Source organism: Rhinatrema bivittatum, chromosome 2 (genome assembly GCF_901001135.1).
Source record: "Rhinatrema bivittatum chromosome 2, aRhiBiv1.1, whole genome shotgun sequence".
Classification (NCBI taxonomy): Eukaryota; Metazoa; Chordata; class Amphibia; order Gymnophiona; family Rhinatrematidae; genus Rhinatrema; species Rhinatrema bivittatum.
This window is the reverse complement of record NC_042616.1, coordinates 249,724,694-249,744,668: the sequence shown is the minus strand read 5'-3', so window position 1 is coordinate 249,744,668 and position 19,975 is coordinate 249,724,694. Positions and strand designations below refer to the sequence as shown.

General features: G+C 41.0%; 1 protein-coding gene across 6 annotated transcripts in view; it reads left to right on the top strand.

Moving 5' to 3' along the window:
- CNOT10 (CCR4-NOT transcription complex subunit 10) overlaps window positions 1-9,302 on the top strand; it is a 241,718-nt gene extending 232,416 nt beyond the window's left edge. For all 6 annotated transcript variants that reach the window (XM_029589403.1, XM_029589407.1, XM_029589405.1 and 3 more), the window contains 2 exons: window positions 4,418-4,493; window positions 9,019-9,302. In XM_029589403.1, coding sequence (XP_029445263.1) covers window positions 4,418-4,493; window positions 9,019-9,173 — 231 coding nt within the window. In that variant the 3' untranslated portion in view covers window positions 9,174-9,302. The remainder of the gene's footprint in view (window positions 1-4,417; window positions 4,494-9,018) is intronic.
- The last annotated feature ends 10,673 nt before the right edge of the window (window positions 9,303-19,975 follow it).

Genomic DNA, 19,975 nt, shown 5'->3' with positions numbered 1-19,975 from the left:
AATTGCCTTAAATGGTTTTCTTGAATGTTTTCCTTTGATGCAATTTTCATGTGTTTTTAGAAATCCTGTCGTCTTGGGAATACCTTTTCACTTTCCCAATTTTGCTCATAGATTTTAGTGTGTCATAGTTCAAGTGTGCAAGACATTTGTGCCATAACGTAGCATTAATTGCTTGGGAAATATTTGAATGAGCACTCACTGAAATAACCTTGATGTTCATCTGATAAATGCCACAATCTTTAGCTACAGTGAATAAAAGTTCTTTGCCATTTTTTACTTCACAGCTGTCTTTATATTTTATTTATTTATTTATTTTAGATTTTTTTTTTTTTTTTTTTTTTTAATATTCCATTTTTCGGCACTTCAAAGCAGATTACATTCAGGTACTGTAGTTATTTCTCCGTCCCTAGACGGCTCACAGTCTAACAGGGTCATTCTTTAAACCGCAATGGACCGTTATCGCATGCGTTCGGGCCTTATTGCACGTGATACCGGCCGCATCGGGGCGGTACAATTTAAATCATTTAACCTTTCAGAGCCAGTTTCCCGTGTCTTGATTGCTTCACAAAAGCCTTCCACAAGAAAATCTTATTTTTACAAATGGAACAGGTTTAAGTCATGATGTTCCTCACTGTCACTTGATCCTTTTACTTGTTCCACCATGAAGTTTCTAGACTATCTCTGGCACTTGTCAGAATCAGGTCTAAAAACTTCTTCCATCAGGATGCATGTCAGTGCGGTAGCTGCCTTCCATAAAGGTGTTGGAGATGTTCCTATTTCGGTACAAACCCTTGTAACACGTTTTCTGAAGGGCTTGCTCCACCTTAAACCTCCACTGCGCCCTCCGGCCCCTTCTTGGGACCTCAACCTAGTTTTGGGTCGGCTCATGAAACCACCATTCGAGCCTCTCCAATCCTGTGATCTTCGCTATCTCACATGGAAAGTGATTTTTCTTCTGGCAATCACATCCGCTCTCAGAGTTAGTGAGTTACAGGCCCTAGTTACCTATCCGCCTTACACTAAACTTCTGCATGACCGGGTAGTACTCCACACTCACCCTACGTTTTTGCCTAAGGTAGTCTCGGAGTTTCACATTAATCAATCCATTATACTACCCACCTTCTTTCCCAGGCCCCATTCCAATCCAGGAGAACAGGCTCTGCATACCCTTGACTGTAAACGGGCTCTAGCATTCTATCTAGACTGTACAGCTACCCACAGGAAAAGCACTCAACTGTTTGTTTCTTTCCATTTCACCAGATAGGGTCAACCTGTGGGTAAGCAGACTCTCTCTCCTCCTGGTTGGCGGACTTCATATCTTTTTGCTATCAGCAAGCAGGCATTCCACTTCAGGACCGTGTTAAAGCACACTCTGTCAGGGCCATGGCAACTTCAGTAGCACACCTACGCTTGGTGCCGCTTCCTGATATTTGTAGGGCTGCTACCTGGAGTTCTCTCCATACCTTTACAGCCCATTATTGTTTAGACAAGGCTGGAAGACAAGGTTCCATCTTCGGCCAGTCTGTCTTGCGCAACCTTTTTGCAACTTGATGTACCAACACCCTTCCGCCTGCCCGTTAGGGTTCAGGATGCCCTCTACCAAATTCCACCCCAGTTTGCACGTCTTTGGGTACATTTTGTGCATTTCTCGGACATCTTCAGCTCGGTAATCACCCATATGTGAGGACTACCATCCTGCTTGTCCTGTGAGAAAGCAAAGTTGCTTACCTGTAACAGGTGTTCTTACAGGACAGCAGGATGTTAGTCCTCATGAAACCCGCCCGCCACACCGCGATATTGGGTTCATTACGTCGTCTTATTTTATTTTTTGGCACTTGCTATAGCTTTTAAACAAGACTGAAGGGGGACCCCTGCTGATTGTAGGGTTAGTGCCATCCTGGGCATGCCCAGTAGGTGCCAGTCAAAGTTCTAGAAACTTTGACAAAAGTGTTCCGTGATTGGGCTCCATCCTGTGATGTCACCCATATGTGAGGACTAACATCCTGCTGTCCTGTGAGAACACCTGTTACAGGTAAGCAACTTCTGCTTTCCCACTGCTTCCTTTGGCATGCCATCTGCCATTGTTATAGATCTGTTTGTTTGTTTATTAAAATGTCTTAATAGCTTCATGCACATGCCCTAAGCGATTTACAAGATAAACATCCATAAAATTACTGTAAATAAAACAGAACATGACTTCACAAACAAAACGTAAGTCAATTTAAATACTCAAGATCCGACTAGCGAACTGGGTCTAAAAATTAGGGCGTTATTTTGATAAATGCTTGATTGATCAGAAAAGCTCTTAACGCTGTTTTAAATGTTTTTGATCACTCCACAAGTCTCAGTTGCAGGTATGGAGTTCCACACGGCAAATGCCACAACTGTAAAAGCACACTCTAGTAGTTGACAGTCTCGCTGCTCGTACTGTAGGCACTTCTAGAAGACCCCTTTCCTGTGGTCTGAGGTGTCTATTTGCAACAAGAAACTAATTCAAGGTAGAGAAGAAATGCTAAGAAATTCGTGGGTAAGAAGCAATATCTTGGACTGAACCCTATAACGAACAGATAGCCATTGAAGATTGACAGAGGCTGGGTGAGATGTGGTCAGTGCGCTTAACTCCACTGATTAACTAGGCTGTAGAATTAAGTAGTTGAAGAGGTTTTACAGCCAAATCAGGGAGCCCAATGTTTATAGCGTTGCAGTAATCCAAGATGGGTAACATTGATGCTTGAACAATCAATTTGAAATCATCCGGTTCCAGAAGATTCTTCTGTCTGGAACTGCTGTGTAATTATCAAGTAATTCATGCTGTCCAGGCGAATAACTTGAAGCACCAGAATCTACTGAAAATGGCTCTTTGTTATCAACTGTCTCTTTATCTATATGATTTGTTTTTACATGGAATATATATTGCTTCTTGGTGAATCTAGAGATACTCTTCTCATTAGATGACACTTTAACTATTTTTGCTTATCAGATTATTTTTTCTTTGATCTCTTTTGGTGTTTGAAAAATATTTAGTCCCGTTTGCATTTTTAGGATTTTTATTTCTTTTGGGTGCAAAATAACAGTCCCTTGTAAAATTTCTTGAAGTGATATTTTATTTTCTGTCATTTTCTCTGAGGTTTCTCCAAACTCTGCTGATTCAGTATATGAAAAAATCCTTTTTCTGGCATTATTCTTGTAGAAGTTCATCAGGGACTTTTTCTGAAGTCAGCTCAGACATATTTAGGGACCTTTGTTTTCAGTTTTATTTTTCCTGAGAATTTTGCAATGTTTATTGTAACAAAAAAAAAAAAGGGAGAGAAAATCAGTGGGGGAAAAAACTATGCTGTTTTTTCCCCACTGAGTCGTCCCCCCCTGTCCCCCCTCCCCCATTTTTTTCATTATAAACACTGGTAAATATGCAGGAAAAAACCCTGAAAATGAAGGTCCCTAGACATACATTCAGACTTCTAGCCACTCTATAGTATGCTTGAGGGAGTCTTTGAGGCTAGTGATGCAACTTCTGTCTCTTCAATTGGATCTCTAGGGTTCAAAGTTGTACAAATGATTCCACAAGCTGCTTGTTTGTAGTAGCAGACTCTTCTTTCTCCCACTTGATAGTCTTTATCGCATATTTAAGGTTCAGTCTTTTTTCGAGGATATGCCCTCTATTTGCCTATTCCAAATGTTGTCAGATTCCTTTTGCAGTCGTCTGGTTAATAACATAACTTGCTTGTGAAATGCTTAATATCTGGACAGTTATATTCATTGCATTGTTGTTGTTGTTTTTTCCCAACAAAAATATCCTGGCTGTTGGTAGTTTTTGTCCTCTTTTTGGTTTTGTAGTAACCCCTTGTTCAGGTGTCCCCACTTCCAAGTTGGTGAACCTGCTTCTCTTCAGAGAAAGTGAAGCTGCATACCTTTTAACAAGTGATTTCTGAAGACAGCAGTGCCGCAGTCACATACATTAAGGCCCTCCCTCCCACCTTTGGGAGTTCTTTTCTTTATGCATCTTGGATAAACTGGATCTAAGGGAAGTTATAGGGCTGCTACAACATGAGAAATTCCATATAAGACCGAAAAAGACTTTGTCTTTTCCAGAAAGCTGTACAATTTCATTATGCTTGGGGGGAGCCACATGTGGTCATGTGACCCATTTGTTTGACTAATGAACTGCTCTCCTCAGAGAACACATCTTACAGGTAAGCAACTTTTGCTTTTTTGCCTTTCTCTGAATTACCACATAGAACTATTGCAATTAGAAGAAGGCTAGACTTCATTGGACTTCTGATGGCCTTTCAACCTAAACAGCTATGTATGTAACATGCTCTGCTTATCTTTTGAATTTGTGTCCTGCCACCAATGTGTAAGTGAATTAGCTTTTTTGATTACCATGCAACTAATAATGCTTTATTTTAATTTTCCAAAGGCTGCTTCAATGATTTATCCCAAAGAAATTCCACCTGAGGCAATTTTGCTGGCTGTCTATCTTGAACTGCAAAATGGTAAATCCATTCAGTATCTTTACAAATGTTTTTGCTTGCTTACAGTTCTATTCTGTCCACATGGCAGCTATCTGCTAGGTTTTCTCTTTCAATGACATGTACTAACAACTGATTTGTATCAGCAAAAAGACTGAAAAAGCTCACTATTTGAATAAATTTTAGCAAATGCACCCAAAATATTTTTGTTTACAAAAGGTGCATGATAGATACTGCAAAAAAAAGGTATTGTGCATTACAACTTTTGATTACCAATGCAAATTGTTTTAATTTCATTGAAATAGATACATTTTAACATCTTATATTCCCTCATACCTCCTTTTTGTACTGCATATATTTTTAACTTAAAGCAGTATTTCAAGATGGCCTGCAATTTTTAGCATTAAATCTTAGCTGCCAGACTCTATACCATTTCTAAAGCTTTACAAGACCCATCCTAATGTTTTCTGCACTTCCAAGTGTGTATCCTGTTGCAGATTTTGGTATCATTCACCGCAAAGTTAAATCTAACCCTATAGTCCTTCCACAATATCGCTAACAAACATATTGAACAGAACTCGATTGAGGACCAATCCCTTTGGCACATCACTAGTAAAATCTCTTTCCTCGTAGTGAACACTGTTTAATACTCCCACTCAACCAGTTTCTAACCTTCGGGCCGATCCAGTAAAATCCGCGGGAGAGCGGACGAACGCCCGCTCTCCCGGCGGGCGCACAGGCCACTCTCCTATGCGCGCGATTCTCTATTCAAATGAGGCCCGGCGGTAAAAACAGGCAAAAGGAGGGGCTAGGGACACTAGCGTGTCCCTAGCCCCTCCTTTTGGATCGGAGCGGCGGCTGTCAGCGGGTTTGACAGCCGATGCTCAATTTTGCCGGCGTTGGTTCTTGAGCCCGCTGACAGCCACGGGCTCGGAAACTGGACGCCGGCAAAATTGCGCGTCCGGTTTTCGACCCGGCAGCCACGGGCCGACTTCAAATTTATTATTTTTTTTTTACTTTTCAAAACTTTCGGGACCTCCGACTTAATATCGCCATGATATTAAGTCGGAGGGTGCACAGAAAAGCAGTTTTTACTGCTTTTCTGTGCACTTTCCCAGTGCCCGAAGAAATTAGCACCTACCTTTGGGTAGGCGCTAATTTCTGAAAGCAAAATGTGCGGCTTGGCTGCACATTTTGTTTTCTGAATCACGCGGGAATACCTAATAGGACCATCAACATGCATTTGCATGTTGCGGGCGCTATTAGGTTCGGCGGGTTAGATGCGCGTTTTCAGCCCCTTACTGAATAAGGGATAACGCTAGCGCGTTGAAAACGTGCGTCCAATGGCGGGTTAACAATGCGCTCCGTCGGAGCACACTGTACTGTATCGGCCCGCTAGTCAGTTACTTTAAGGTCCATACTTAGGGTATTCACTTTGTTCATAAAGTCCTTGCTGAAATCCAAGTACACTACATCTATCGCTCTCCCCTGATCTAACTCTCTGGTTATCCAGTCAAAGAAATTGATTCAATTCCTCTGGCAAGACCTGCTGCCACAGACCTTGTAAGCAGTTGTTTTCCAGAAGCTATACTATTCTTTATTTTAGCAGTGATTCCATTAATATACTCCCCAGTGAGGTCAGACTAACTGGCCTGTAGTTCTCAAATCCTCCTTCTACTTTTGTGAAAAAGGAACCACATCTGCCCGTCTCCAGTCTTTTGAAACCACTCCTGACTCTTAAGCATTGAAAAGGTCAAACAGTGAAGCTGTGACAATGTCCTTAAACTCCCTTAATATCTTCAGATATATCCCCATCTGGCCTCATTGCTTTACCTACTTTTAGTTTTTTTAGCTCAAACAGAAAATAATATACTTCAAAGAACAACCAAGCAAACTCCCAAACAGAAATATATTTCCAAGCACAATTAGACTCCCGTCAACAAACAATAGTTTACCAAGTTAGACCCCAGTTTTTAGCCAGTGCCAGGTTCCAACTCAGCAACTCTTCCTTCAACAGCAACTCCCTCACGACTGAGGTTTATTTTGTCCTTGCTTTCCTCTTTATCTGTTATCTGTTATTCCAGCAGTTTCTCCAAACAAGTCCTTTTATTCACACAAACCCTTATTACAAACCCTTTTATTCAAACAAACCCTTATTCAACTACAACCAAGAAGACAACCCTATCCCACTCTTAAACAGTTAAATGGTGTGGGGCAGATTTTAAAAGGTATGCACTCCCGATTTTATAACATGCACGTGCAGCTGCATGCATGTTATAAAATCAGAGATGCACACTAGTGCACCTTGCACGCGCCGAGCCCTCGGGGAGACCAGCTGGCTTTCCCCTTTCCCCTCCCGCCCCAGCCTGAAAAAAAACAACCCCGTACTTTTATCTCAAGTTACGCCTGCCAGCACATGATCCCCTGGCCCAGTGGCCTTGCAGAGGCCTCTGGCCACGCCCCCGCCCCACCCTCGGACTGCCCATTTTTTTTCAAGCCCCAGGACTTACATGCGTCCCGGGGCTTTACGTGTGCCGCCGGGCCTTTTGAAAATCTGCCCCTATGCTTTTAAAATTGTATCATACTCTCGAACAGAAAGAAATATACCTCACAGCACAAACTTCCCTCAGCGGTATTCTTTAGTACTCCCTCTCTAGCCCCTTGCCCAATTTGCTCTCTCTCCTGATCCACTTTCCCCTATACTTTCTCTCCCTAATCCTCCTTCCTTCCCTCCTTCTCGCTCTGCTTTCTCCAAGATCAACTGGGGTGTATGGCATTGCACCAGGAATTAAATTGTGCTGGTTAGATTGAGCTAATAGTCCTTATCTGCTGTCATAGTCTGCTCCAATATATTCTATATATGATACCTAAGTATTGCATTAAAGATACGCAACATTTTATTATAACTAATTACTCATTTAAAAAATAAAAGAAAAACTCCTGCTCAAGTTGACACTTAGTTGTTAATGCTTTACATATACTGATTTGGCTGTGTGAGGTTTGAAGAAGATCGGTACAGCAGTTCCACTGTTTATTTAAAGTTGTAATGGCACAATAGAGCCTAAATAGGAGCTTTCAAATACTTTTAAATACTAACAACTTCTCAGGATTGAAGTGAAAACTTAGAACAAAAAATCATGGTGTTGCTGGTTTGTTTTATTAACTGACAACAGATTTATGCAAAAGATTTGTTTCCTAGTTTTGCTGGTTTCACATTTTCCTCTGGTAGTAAGGCACTGTGTAAATATGAGCCTTTTAGGTTTTGTGGTTTCTCTGCTACTTTGAGTTCCTAGCTCTCCAGGACACTGATTAAAATCCCTTTTTAAACTAGTTTCCTATAAGTAGCCTGACCTTCTAAGATATGTGCATCAGTGTTTATGAGCCTGATCCACTAAGGCATTTCTCCCATTCTGCATCTATGGGGGAATTGGTGGGGGAAGCTTACTAAATAGAGCCTTAATGCTGTTTGTCTGCCACTAAAATATATTTGAACCATTCATCTAATATCATTCCAATTTCATTTACAGATAAGAGTACCTAGTGAACCGTCCCCCTACCCAGCTCACACTTTTCATGTGCTCCTGATGCCTCCAATACTTAGACTCCCTTCTTCTTTTTATTTCCTATGGAGGGAGACTAGTTTGGTTGAAATCACAGGGATGTCAGAGTACGCTGTGATGGCATCAAGCTTTTTTAAAGCTGCCTTGCCACTAGTTATTGCCTGTGGTCATCAGCTGACTTCATCTCTTGCATAGTTTCCTATCGGGATAAACAGTTTCTAATTTATTTGTGATATATTTATTACACAGAAAGTCTCATCACAGATGTCATAACTATAATTTCTGTACCAAAAAGGAAAATTAGGCAGCATGAAATGCTCACATCTTGATTACATACATTTGTTATTGCATAGGGAAACTAAAGACGAGGCTCAGGATGTATAAATTCCGTTGCTGTTTCCAGACATTTGGATGGCACTGACTTTTGGCTGCTATTAAAGCAGGAATAGGCAACATTTTTTCTGCTGTGGTCACATTATAAGTTCTCATCCGCAGCAGGGGTCGGAGTGGGGGTCCACCTTGCATCTCAATGTGCAGGAGGAGCTCATCGAGGAACCCAAAGCAGCAGCAACAGAAATAATAATACAGCATTATTTTAAAAATCCAGTAAATATTTTAAGAAAACTGCACCAACAGTGAAATGCAAAGTAAGAGAGAGAGACTACATAGAGAGAAAAAAAGGAAGAGAAAATAATGGACTTAAAACTAAAGCAAAAGATGGAGCAATTGAAATGGAGAACGGAAAAGAGAATTTTAAAAAGCAAACGCTATTCCCTCACACAAATATTAGAAAACATTTTAAAGACCATAATTAAAAGTAAGATTTTCAATAAAACTGACTTTTTTCATACATTAAGTAATGTTCAGCCATATCAAATTATACAACAGAATTTCAAAAACTGCCCGAGACATTTCTTACTCTTATCGCAGAATCTACTTCCAAACTGCCACAGGATACCAAGGGACTAAACTATGATTTTGTTTTGTAGGCAATACTCAACTTGCTTTGCAGATCATTAAAAGAAATCAGCTTCTTCCTTCTGTGAAGACGTTGTCGGACATCCGAAAGAAGCCAGTGTTTCAGCCAGTTCACCCCATGCAGCCGATTCAGATGCCGGCTTTCACCACTGTTCAGAGGAAATGATTGCTGTAATCGAACTGGCTCTCCTCAGGATTACTACAACCCCAAAATGTGGAATATGCTTTAGATTTTCTAGAATATTTTTAACAGTGCCTAAGCAATTAAATGAATAAAAAGCATACTAGACTTTCAGTTTGTGAGGTTTTGTTTTGTTTTCTTACAAAGGCAAATCTCAATTCTCCTTTAGATTTTTTTTATGAATCTTTTATTTAGGCTCTGCTGAGTTTATGCCATGATGGATCACAGGAGCAGTTAAAAACTTTATGGTGCATACGCTGTAAAGAGAATCCATTTTCTAGTCCATCCAGGTATATCATCCTACCATTCAGCTTGTCCTCGCCTGCTGGAAACAAATTCTTAAAAGATATATTTTAATTTCTAGACTTCTATGGTGTTATACTATAACTGAGGAGGTGTTAAATTTTTCTTTTCTTCAAAACTGAAGGTTCACATTACAATTTCTTGAATGAGGGTAACTGTCTTTCTCTGGCTATATCTTTGTTGATTTGTAAAAGTGAAACAATTAAAGGCCCAAAGTATAGACCCTATTGATGATGGAATAAGCTAACTTTTCACAACAGTGAGAAGGAAACACTTCAAGAATAGAAAGCATCAAAGCCATTCTGAATAGCTCCCTTGAGTGAACATAAGAATTGCCATCCTGGGTCAGATTGAGGGTCAATCAAGTCCAGTACCCTGTTTCCAACAGTGGTGAGTCCACGTCATAAGTACTGGCAAGATCCAAACAGTAAATAGATCCCTTGATGCTTTTGCAGTGATAAATGGTAGCTAATCCCTAAGTCTAATTGGTTAATAACAGTTTATGGACTTCTCCAGGAACTTCTCTAAACCTTTTTAAAACCCAGCTACACCAACTGCCTTAACCACATCCCGCTACAATGAATTCCAGAACTTAATTGTGTGTTGAATGAAAAATCATTTTCTCTGATTTGTTTTGAATGTGCCACTTACTAACTTCATGGAGTGTTCCCTAGTCTTTATATTTTTTGAAAGAGTAAATAACCAATTTACTGTAATTTATTTATTTTTATTTATTTAGGCATTTTTATATACTGAACATATTGTATACACCACGCCGGTTTACATCATATTTGGAGTCAGTCTTTAATACTTTGTCCTAAAAAGAAACATTCAAATATAAATACTATAAATACTAAAAACTCATAAAATACTCAATATTTAAACTTACAAAATAAAATACATAAAATTCATAAAATATCATACTATATTCCACTCATAGTTTTATAGACCTCTATCATATTCACCCTCAGCTGTCTTCTCTCCAAGCTGAATAGCCCCAACCTCTTTAGCCTTTCCTTGTGGGGAGCCATTCCATCCACTTAATCATTTTGGTTGCCCCTCTTTGCACCTTTTCCATTTCAACTATATCTTTTTGAGATGTGAGAACCAGAACTGCACCCAAGTGAGTCTTTTTCTAATTAAAACTGATGCAAATACAACTTCTGTAGTTATAGCTTTGTTATATAGTCACCTTTGTTCTCTATAAAAAGAAAATAATAAGATTCTGCCTGTATCACATATCTGCATTAAAAGCCATGGTCATGCTCCACTTGTTAGAGATACAGAATGTGAAAAATTTAATGCTACTTTAATCATGAATTGTGTAGATTATTGTAATATTCTGTACCAGGGATTGCTCTTAAACAACTACAGACAATTCAGAATACAGCAGCTCACTCCTGTACTGTATGACTTACATTGGTTGCCTGTTTCTCAACCAATCAAATGTAAACTGCTATCCATTGTGTTCAGGTACATGCACAACCAAGTCCTGGTTATTTAATAAGTCTTTTGATTCCTTAAGTTTCTGCTAGGAATTAAGGTCTGTAGGTCTGGATCTTTTAAAGATTCCAGCTCTGTCACAGACTAGGGTAGCTGCTACATGCAATTCAGCCTTTAGTTATGCTGTGCCAGTCAGAAACTGCATAAATCCTGGCTGTTTGATCTTTGATATTAGATGGGTAAAAGGTGCATATATTAATGTTATGAGTAGGCTATTTGGGGGCAAGTTTTAGATGAGAGGGTTGATTTTTCGGATGCTGATGAATATGGTTAGGTAGGTTGTTGTTTGTTTATTTTAGATTAGGTTTATTTTTATTGGTTAGATTTCATTGATGACTGTGTTAGAAATTTGGAGGAGTGGTACTAGGGCTTTCTTTTAATAGAAATGAAACATAGAAATGACGGCAGAAGAAGACCAAACGGCCCATCCAGTCTGCCCAGCAAGCTTTCACACTTATTTTTCTCATACTTATCTGTTACTCTGACAGCTGAGGTCAGGGCCCTTATTGGTAACTTTTTGGTTCTAATTTCCTTCCACCCCTGCATTGATGTAGAGAGCAGTGCTGGAGCTGCATCAAAGTGAAGTATTGAGCCTAATTGGTTAGGAGTAGTAACCGCCGCAATAAGCAAGCTACTCCCACGCTTATTTATTTATCCAGCCTGTGCAATTCAGTCCTTGTTGGTAGTTGTCTGACTGTAAATCCTCTTATCTTCATCCCCCCCCTGCCATTGAAGCGGAGAGCTACACTGGATATGCATTGAAAGTGAAGTATCAGGCTTATTTGGTTTGGGATAGTAACTGCCGCAACAAGCAAGCTACTCCCCTGCTTATTTATGAATGCAAATCCTTTTTCCCACATTTCCTCTTGCCGTTGAAGCATAGAGCAATTTTGGAGTCGCATTAACCGTGTGTATGTTTATTGAATAAGGGTATTAATCACCAGGTAGTAGCGGACATTCCCGCAAGCCACCCCCAGGCCTCTTCTCTTCGTTCACATCCTCAGGACTTTATGGATCCACAGTATTTATCCCATGCCCCTTTGAAATCCTTCACAGTTTTGGTCTTAATGTATTTGTAATTGTACTACATCTAGAGATTGTTTATTTTAGGCAGCATATCAATTCTTATAAACATTTAGACATCTTAACTTGTGAACTATGAAGTGTGAGATGCACTTATGAGTTAAGATAAGCTGTTTTGGCACCAAAAGTACCAATAGGCTAATGTCCACAGACAGACCAAAGCTTTACAAAGCTCTGATCTTTGTATGACACGGCTTCCCAAACTGTGAGTCGGGACCCCAAATGGGGTCACAAAACTTTCTCCTGAGGTCACACTTGATGCTGTGCCTCAAAGCAATGCTTTTCAGGCAGCAGAAGCATTAGTAATGGAAGTCAGCATGTGCTCACAGGCCCTGCAATGAAACTGCCCTTGCATGCGTGTCTTTGGTTACACAAAGCCCTGTACAATCAGGGATCAGGGCTGCTGCAGGCCCCATGCTGGCTTTCATTAGTAATGTTGCTGCTGCTGCTGCTTGCAGATCACTGTCTGGCTTGGGGAATATCCATGAGGGGAGGGAAGGGCTGAATATGCATGTGTCAGTGAAGATTGCCACTTGTCCTTTCTTCTCACCCACCATTAAACATACCTAAGAGAAAAAATGTTGCCCCTGTCATTAACCAGCCCTTTCTCCCCACCAGTTATCTTCCTTTGGCCAGAGCCTAAAGAAAATGTTAAGCTGACTATGGCCAAGGAGATGTTTGGAGGAAGGACTGCTTGAAAGGAGAGGTGTTTGAAGATTGGATAAGGTGGAGCAAGTTTGGCTGTGGAGGATGAAAGAGAAGGGAACAATAGAAAATCAACTGGGGGATGTAAGAGGAGATTGGGGGTGGGAGGACATCAGCTAAGGGTTGGAGAGGAGGCTAGGAGATGAGGGGATGGGGAATGAGGTGAGAGGAAGGAGATGACAAGAACAATTGTGGGTTAGAAGAAGGGCTTGGGATGAAGGGAATGTGAAAAGGGCTAGAGGGTGTGGGCTGGAAGAGGCATGAAGATTGAGAGAGGAGACCTGTTGGAGGGGGTAGAGGTTGAGAGAAGAGGCCCACTGGAAGAGTGGAGGTTGAGAGGGATCAACTGATGTGCAGGGGAATGTGAGAAGGAGTGATTGTTTGGGGAGGGGGGACTGCACTGCTGCTAATTTTTCGGTCATCCTCTGGAGTCATAGGAATTTTCAAGTGGTAAAATGGGATCCCATTGGAATCCCATTAAAGCTAATAAGAAAAAATATTTTTTTACTCAATTTATAATTAAGCTCTGGAATTTGTTGCCAGAGGATGGGGTGAAAGCTATTACTATAGGTGCATTTAAAAAAGGTTTAGACGAGTTCCTGGAGGAAAAGTCCATTGAGCATTATTAAGAAATCCACTGCTTTATTCTTGGGATAAGCAGCTTGGAATCTATCTAGCCATTGGGATCCTTCAAGGTACTTGTGACCTGGCTTGGCCATTGTTGGAAACAGGATACTGGTCTTGATGGACCCTTGGTCTGACCCAGTAGGGCAAGTCTTATGTTTGGGAAACCCTGCTCTATGGGATTTACTCAACTATCCAAAATTTCCTGGAATCCATGAGGAGCTGACAGATAATTCACTGTAGATGGAGCATTTCAAAAAACAGTGCACATCCTGAACCCTTCCTTGATCTGGAATGGCCTGACAATGATTTCATAGGTATATTATTCTCAGTTCACAAGGATGATTAAATTGGCCATAACCAGTGGTTGTTGTCATCCAATGGTGCCGACAAGGACACTCTCTCAGAACTCAGAAGTGTTTCTGAGCAGGCTTCGAGCCCCTTAGTCTGTCTTTGTCAATCTACTGCATGACAGATTCTACCTTTCTCTATTTTTGGAGATTTTTTGTTATCTTTCAGCAGCCTATCAAAAAAGGATTTTTCAGATCTAGCCTTGTGTAAAACAAACCAAAAAAGAAAGCAGATAAAGTTAAATGAAAATGGAGAAATTTAAACCAAAGAAGACCTCTGTCAGCAGGTTTAAGACCTGTGAGTGTGGGCATTATACTGTATATCCCTCACAAAAACCCATGCTCTACCCAGAAGTTGCAGCCTCAGCACCATCTTGGGCTCTTTTCAGATACCTTGACAAGGAGCATTGGCCAAAGTAGACTATGTGGCATCAAGAAGAAATCAGTCATTAATGATGAAAAATGTAGCCTTGGTGCAGAGAATGTCCTTGCTGGGGCTGATGAATCAGCCTGACTATAGCCAAGAAAGCACAACAGCAGCATCAAGTGTGTCCTAAGCCCAAATGCCCCCTTCACTAAGCTGCTTTTCAGCACCCACAGCAGGAACTAGCGAAGATGAGCCCATCCAGATCTCAGAAAAGGATGTCTCTCCACCTATTCCAGCGGAGAGAACCTCTTTGCAATCAACAGCCTAATTATCTGAGATGGTGAGGAATATCTTTACTGCTTTGCTGCCTGAGGATTGGAGAAGTTGTATGCAAGGTCCATGGGGTTGCCAATATGCCCAAGCATCTCCTCAAGGGTTTTCAATAGCTGCAGCCAGTTTTTGTGACATCACAGCCAGTTCCCTTCCCCTTGGGGCCTTGCTTCCTAGGAATGAGGAAGGGACAAGGGAGGAATAAGTGCATTTTGAGTTTCTATCGATCCTCTCCTTGGACACCTTCATCTTCATCCGAGTCATAGATGAGTCTCTCAATGGTTGGATGAAGAAGGGGCTACATGGATGCCTTACAACCCCTCTGCTGCTCTGCCGAGGCATACATCATCACCTGAGGACCTGAGTTACTCTCGATTTCTGGAGAAGATGATGAGCATGTTGTCTGTTCATTTCATTTCATTTCTTAAAATTTATTAATCGCCTAACACTTAAGGCCTAGGCGATATACAAGGATACATACATAATAAAAACAAAATAAAATACAAACAACAGATTTCAGCTTCACAGAAACCAAGCCGCAAAATACCAAATATTAATGGTACATTTACTATTTTAGACATAAGAGCATATTCCAAAAATTGAATATTCAATTAATAAATCGTCATATCTTTTAATGAGCAGATTAAGAACATTCATGCAGCCTCATTTATCATTAAATGCACGATGAAGCAGATATTCCTTAAATGCCGTTTTAAATTTTTTAACATCTTCTAAAGATCTGAGGTCAAAAGGAAGAAGGTTCCATTGAATGGGTGCCACAATGGAGAAAGAAGTCTCCCTAGTACAGGATAAACGGGCATGGCAAATTGAGGGAATCTCTAGCAAATTAAATTGTGAAGACCTTTATGAGGTCTGTTGACCTCATAAAGGAGGAGGAGCCAATAGATTTTCATATTCCGCTTTTCACACCTTTTTCAGCACTTCAAAGTGGATTACATTCAGGTACTGTACGTATTTCCCTATCCCAGAGGGCTTACAATCTAAGTTTGTACCTGAGGCTATGCAGGGTAAAGTGACTTGCCCAAGATCACAAGGAGTGGCAGTAAGACTTGAACCCTGGTCTCCTGGTTCATAACCTGCTGCTCTAACCACTAGACTCCTCCTCCAATTTGGATTGCTGCAGTTCATCCAGCCCCCAACTGAGTCTGCTTCTTTCCCACTCCATGGCCTTTTGCGGGACCTCCCATTAAGGATGTGGCAGACCCCCATGTCTTTCTTGCCCATGGAACACAAGATTTACTTGAGGTACGGAGTCCAAGACATGGTTTAATGGAACAAAGTCAGCATGGCTTTACCCAAGGCAAGTCTTGCCTCACAAATCTGCTTCACTTTTTTGAAGGAGTTAATAACATGTGGATAAAGATGAACCAGTAGATGTAGTATACTTGGATTTTCAGAAGGCGTTTGACAAAGTTCCTCATGAGAGGCTTCTAGGAAAAGTAAAAAGTCATGGGATAGGTGGCGATGTCCTTTCGTGGATTGCAAACTGGCTAAAAGACAGGAAACAGAGAGTAGGATTAAATGGACAATTTTTCCAGTGGAAGGGAGTGGGCAGTGGATTGCCTCAGGGATCTGTACTGGGACCCTTACTTTTCAATATATTTATAAATGATCTGGAAAGAAATACGAGTGAGATAATCAAATTTGCAGATGATACAAAATTGTTCAGAGTAGTTAAATCACAAGCAGATTGTGATAAATTGCAGGAACACCTTGTGAGACTTGAAAATTGGGCATCAAAATGGCAGATGAAATTTAATGTGGATAAGTGCAAGGTGATGCATATAGGTAAAAATAACCTATGCTATAGTTACACAATGTTAGGTTTCATATTAGGTGCTACCACCCAAGAAAGAGATCTAGGCGTCATAGTGGATAACACATTGAAATCGTCTGTTCAGTGTGCTGCGGCAGTCAAAAAAGCAAACAGAATGTTGGGAATTATTAGAAAGGGAATGGTGAATAAAACGGAAAATGTCATAATGCCTCTGTATCGCTCTATAGTGAGACCGCACCTTGAATACTGTGTACAATTCTGGTCGCCACATCTCAAAAAAGATATAATTGCGATGGAGAAGGTACAGAGAAGGGCTACCAAAATGATTTATTTATTTATTTATGTAACTTTTTTCTATACCGAACTTCATGGTTAAAGAACCATATCAGATCGGTTTGCACAGAATGGGGTAAACTGTAACAAAGAACAATCATTTAACAGAAGAAGCATGGAACAGCTCCCCTATGAGGAAAGACTAAAGAGGTTAGGACTTTTCAGCTTGGAGAAGAGACGGCTGAGGGGGGATATGATAGAGATCTTTAAAATCACGAGAGGTCTAGAACGGGTAGATGTGAATCGGTTATTTACTCTTTCGGATAATAGAAAGACTAGGGGTCACTCCATGAAGTTAGCATATGGCACATTTAAAACTAATCGGAGAAAGTTCTTTTTTACTCAACGCGCAATTAAACTCTGGAATTTGTTGCCAGAGACGTGGTTAGTGCAGTTAGTATAGCTGTGTTTAAAAAAGGATTGGATAAGTCCATTGCCTGCTATTAATTAAGTTGACTTAGAAAGTAACCACTGCTATTACTAGCAACGGTAACATGGAATAGACTTAGTTTTTGGGTACTTGCCAGGTTCTTATGGCCTGGATTGGCCACTGTTGGAAACAGGATGCTGGGCTTGATGGACCCTTGGTCTGACCCAGTATGGCATGTTCTTATGTTCAATCCTGTCCAGGATTTGGAGTTGTACAGGTTCCATACCACTCTGTGCTGATGCAGTTTGTTTTGAAACATGCAAAGCATTCTAGGAAGCATTCTATCATGCCTCCTGGGAAGGACCAGAAACCCCTGGATTCTTTCAGGAAGAAGGTCTTGCAGGAGTCGATGCTTAGCGCAAGGATTTCAGCTCACCAGCTTTTCATGGTGCAGTACCTGTACGAATGTGTGCAGAAACTTAAACTTCTGGCAGGCTTGGGGGGACCCTTATCGGACTGAGTTCCATCATGCCTTGACAGATGCTGAGAAATGCAGTAAGCATTTGACCCAGTCCTGTTATGAGTCTGTCCACAATACAGCTAGAACTTTGGTGGTGGTACATTGGAGCCAAAAGTCTTGCTGGCTCCAGAAGACATTCATGATCACATGGCAGATGTCCCATTCACTGGGGAGAACATGTTTGTATACAAGTTACAGGAGATGGTGGCCCTGATCATAGAGCATCAATCCACTCTGTATTGACTCTCTACGGTACCGTGGGACCAATCCACTATCTTGAGGTGTTTATACTTCTCATACAAATGACCGTCTTACAGCAATTGATTGTCCACGCGTAGGTCCCCAGAGGAAGGCAAAGCTCCAGAGTCTCAATGTGTGGATGAGACAATGGGGCAAGGAAGAGGGATTCAGTTTTGTAAGGAACTGGCGAGCCTTTTGGGAAAGGGGGAGTATCTTCTGAAGGGATGGGCTCTACCTTAACCAGGGTGGAACCAGACTGCTGGCACTAACCTTTAAAAAGGAGGTAGAGCAGCTTTTAAACTAGAACAAAGGGGAAAGCCAACAGTCGCTCAGCAGCGCATGGTTCGGACGGAGGTATCTTCAAAGGATAATAATGACGCACTAGACTTAGGGCATCCTGACAGTGAGGTTCCAATAATAAGAAAAGTAGTCCAATTGCCTATAACTAAAAACTCACCTGAGCTAAAAAAAAATTCTAACTTATCCCTATCAATTAAAAAACAGAATGAAAATACAAACAAAAAACAAACTTTGAAATGTTGTATGCTAATGCCAGAAGTCTAAGTAAGATGGGAGAATAAGAATGTATAGCAGTGAATGATGACATAGACTTAATTGGCATCTCAGAGACATGGTGGAAGGAGGATAACCAATGAGACAATGCTATACCGGGGTACAAATTATATCGCAATGACAGAGAGGAGCATCCGGGAGGCGGTGTAGCGCTGTATGTCTGGGATGGCATAGAGTCCAACAGGATAAACATCCTGCATGAGACTAAAAGCACAATTGAATCGTTATGGGCAGAAATCCCTTGTGTGTTGGGGAAGACTATAGTGATAGGAGTATACTACCATCCACCTGGCCAAGATGGTGAGAGGGACATGAAATGCTAAGAGAAATTAGGGAAGCTAACCAAATGGGTAGTGCGGTAATAATGGGAGATTTCAATTACCCCAATATTGACTGGGTAAATGTATCATCTGGAAATGCTAGAGCGAGAAAGTTCCTGGATGGAATAAATGACAGTTTTATGGAGCAAATTGGTTCAGGAACCAACGAGAGAGGGAGCAATTTTAGATCTAATTCTCAGTGGAGCACAGGATTTGGTGAGAGAGGTAACTATCAGGCCGATACTATCAGGTGGGTTACTATCAGGCAGGTTAACAGTGCGCTCCAGCGGAGCACACTGTTAACCCGCGTTTGGATGTGGGCTTTTGACGTGCTAGCTTTCCTCCTTATTCAGTAAGGGGTAATAGTGCGTCAAAAATGCACGTCCAACACCCCCCCCCCCCCCCGAAACCAATAGCGCCCGCAACATGCAAATGCATGTTGATGGCCCTATTAGTTATTCCTGCCCGATTCAGTAAGTAAAATGAGCAGCCAAGCCGCACATTTTACTTTCAGAAATTAGCGCCTACCCAAAGGTAGGCATTAATTTCTGCCGGCACCGGGAAAGTGCACAGAAAAGCAGTAAAAACTGTTTTTCTGTGCACCCTCCGACCTAATATCATGGCGATATTAAGTCGGAGGTCCCAAAAGTTAAAAATAATAAAAAAAATAAAAATTTAAAATCAGCTCGAGGGTTGAAAACCGGATGCTCAAACTCGCTGACAGCCACCGCTCCTGTCCAAAAAGAGGCCCTAGGGATGCGCTAGTGTCCCTAGCGCCTCTTTTTACCGCGGGCCCTAATTTGAATAATTTTATTTTCTGAATCGCGATTTTTACTGTATCAGCCTGAGAGGTAGGGCCGCTTGGCAATAGTGATCATAATATAATCAAATTTGAATTAATGACTGGAAGGGGGACGGTAAGCAAATCCACGGCTCTCATGCTAAACTTTCAAAAGGGAACTTTGATAAAATGAGAAAAATAGAAAAAAAACTGAAAGGAGCAGTTAAAAGGTTAAAAGTGTGCAAGAGGTGTGGTCATTGTTAAAAAAAAAAAAAATAGCATCCTAGAAGCACAGTCCAGATGTATTCCACACATTAAGAAAGGTGGAAGGAAGGCAAAATAATTACCAGCATGGTTAAAAGGTGAGGTGAAAGATGCTATTTAAGCCAAACAATCTTCATTCAAAAATTGGAAGAAGCATCCAACAGAAGAAAATAGGATAATGCATAAGCATTGGCAAGTTAAAGATAAGACAGGCTAAGAGAGAATTTGAAAAGATGTTGGCTGTAGAGGCAAAAACTCACAGTAAAAACTTTTAAAAATATATCTGAAGCAGAAAGCCTGTGAGGGAGTCAGTTGGACTGTTT